This window comes from Clupea harengus, chromosome 8 (assembly GCF_900700415.2).
Source record: "Clupea harengus chromosome 8, Ch_v2.0.2, whole genome shotgun sequence".
Taxonomy (NCBI): Eukaryota; Metazoa; Chordata; class Actinopteri; order Clupeiformes; family Clupeidae; genus Clupea; species Clupea harengus.
The window spans coordinates 21,884,816-21,887,315 of NC_045159.1; the positions used below are offsets into that span (position 1 = coordinate 21,884,816).

The following is a 2,500-nucleotide window of genomic DNA, read 5'->3' on the forward strand; positions in this document are numbered from 1 at the left end:
GTGTGTGTGTGTGTGTGTGTGTGTGCCTATGTGTTGGTGTGCTTGAGTGAGTGTGTGTGTGTGTGTGTGTGTGTGTGTGTGTGTAAACTGGCCGTGGAGTTCATTGCTGATCTAAATAACCCAAATCCCTCATGCCAGATTTGATTGTGTGTGTGTGTGTGTGTGTGTGTGTGTGTGTGTGTGATGTTCCTGCACATCACCTAAGCTCTGTTCTGTTCTGCTTCTCTGTCTGCAGGACTGTACCGTGTACGAGACGGAGAACAAGATCCTGCACGTGGTAAGAGAACGTGAGAATATGTTTGGGGTTCTTTCAGAACAGCCTGCCAGGTTTCTCACACACACACACACACACACACACACACACACACATACACTCACTCAAGCACACTCTTTCAGAACAGTCTGCCAGATTTCAGATTCAGACGCAGCATGAGTGGGCCACACACACCGTGGCAGTCTCCACTTCAGGTGGTCACAGCAGGCAACACACACACACACACACACAACACACACACACACACACATTCATAGGCATATGCTGTACATGCAGACACAAACACAAGTGCACAAGGTTATGTATACACACAGATGTAGACACACACACACACACACACAGATGTAGACACACACACACACACACACACACACACACACACAGATGTAGACACACACACACACACAGATGTAGACACACACAGTGTTTTTCAGTAAAACAGGTTCATTTATTAACTCCTAACATTTACAACTCAGGTAATCAAACTTAACTCAAAAGCCTTAAGCCCATAGGTTTCAACACAAAGTTACTGGAACCTTCCCTCGTCAGTCCTGCTTTACTCTCTCTCTGACTCTCAACTCTCTGTTGCACTAGTTATTGCTCAGGTGCCAAACTAGCCTAACCATTTGCACCTGAGCTTGCAATCAGTGGATGGCCTGACCTCCCTAGTCCCCAGAGCACCTCCCCAGGGTCCTAGAGCCTGCCCAGTACAGCCCTGGTTAGGGAATTCACCACGTTTACAGTTTTTTCCAATCATTTTAGTTCTTGTACCTATACCATGTTCACATTCCCAAAACACTTAACACATGGAGCACACCAGTAGACCATGTGAACCAAACTGTGGATACTTGCCCCTATGCTTAGATACAAATGCTGGCAATGACACCTTCTTCCAAAATGCATGGATACCTGTCCCATTCAATGTTCACTACCAGCAAAACACTGTGGAACTACAGCATTTTTGCCAATGTTTAGATACTCTGTTCAGAACAGTTAACTTTCAGTTCAAAACCTTACTTACAGTAATTTAGATCACTGTAGATGGAAAGATGCTTTGTTTAGACAGACAAATTAAATTGTATGCTTGAATAAGAAAAAGTATTCTTACTGTAATTTAGCAGAAAGTTTATTTAGATGATTTAGTTTGTTTTGGCTTGCAGACTTCTCACTATCTCTAATACAGGTAGTAATAGAGTCTATAGAAGGCACACATAGATGTAACTGTTCCTGAAAAGTTGTTTCCACTATTACAGTACTGCTCTTTATGTAAGTCTATCAGTGAAAGACAGTGATTGAAGAATGCAATTATTCAATTTACAGTAATTACAGTAAATTTGCCACACTCATCTATTGTGAGAGGCAAACCGACATATGAACACTGTCTTCAGATACTTGGCTTGGATTGACCTATTTCCAAGATGCAATGCAGAGGAGAATGTTACCGTAAATGCGAAGTTCAAATATGTAAAAGTTTGACACCAAATGCAGAGGACAGAATGGATCAGCATTACTGTAGGGCTACAGCAGACTTCTAGTGGTATTACAGTACTTTGGTAGACTGTGTCTTGTGTTGATGTATGTAATTTACTGCATTGGAAATACTGCAGTAAATACGTAGCATATTCATGCCTTTTTGTTGTAATGTAGTAAGCCTATATAGTGCAGTAACACATGCAATTCTAGCATATGGCTGTATTGAAACATATTGCAGCATTTTAGAATTATTAGTTTACTGTCATATTACAAACTTTATTACTGTAGTCCAAAGAAGTGTTTGTCTGTGTGTGTTTTTTCTCTTTTTTTAATGCAACACTACAGTAATCTATGCTAAACTGGAGGACACAGCAACATCTTATAGATGCAATTAGCAATGCTTCAAGTTGTTAGTGTTTTTTAGGTCATTCTACTCTGAGAGGGAACATGTGTTAAAGTTACGGCAGAATTGATTGTGGTGTGGTTGTTGTAGTGCATTTTGCACCAAAAGTTAACTGATATGCAGAGGTGTGTGTCTGTAAAGCCCACTTTGTTAAGTGTTTGGGAAAAGTATCCATGGTATAGGTACAAGAACTAAAATGATTGGAAAAAACTGTAAACCACGTGGGACACCAAGTGCAGCTTGGGGTACCACAACACACACACACACACACAGACACACACGCACACCTGCATACATATACTCATTCACACACACACACACACACACACACACATACAAATGCACATTTA

The 2,500-nt window shown here is 41.0% G+C and overlaps 1 protein-coding gene across 1 annotated transcript in view; it reads left to right on the forward strand.

Annotated features, from left to right (window-relative positions):
• The window catches only part of cnksr2b (connector enhancer of kinase suppressor of Ras 2b), a 78,580-nt gene that overhangs the window by 45,143 nt on the left and 30,937 nt on the right, over positions 1 to 2,500 (forward strand). Inside the window, exon 5 of the mRNA XM_031572333.2 lies at positions 236 to 277. Within this exon, the coding sequence (XP_031428193.1) occupies positions 236 to 277 (42 nt within the window). The remainder of the gene's footprint in view (positions 1 to 235; positions 278 to 2,500) is intronic.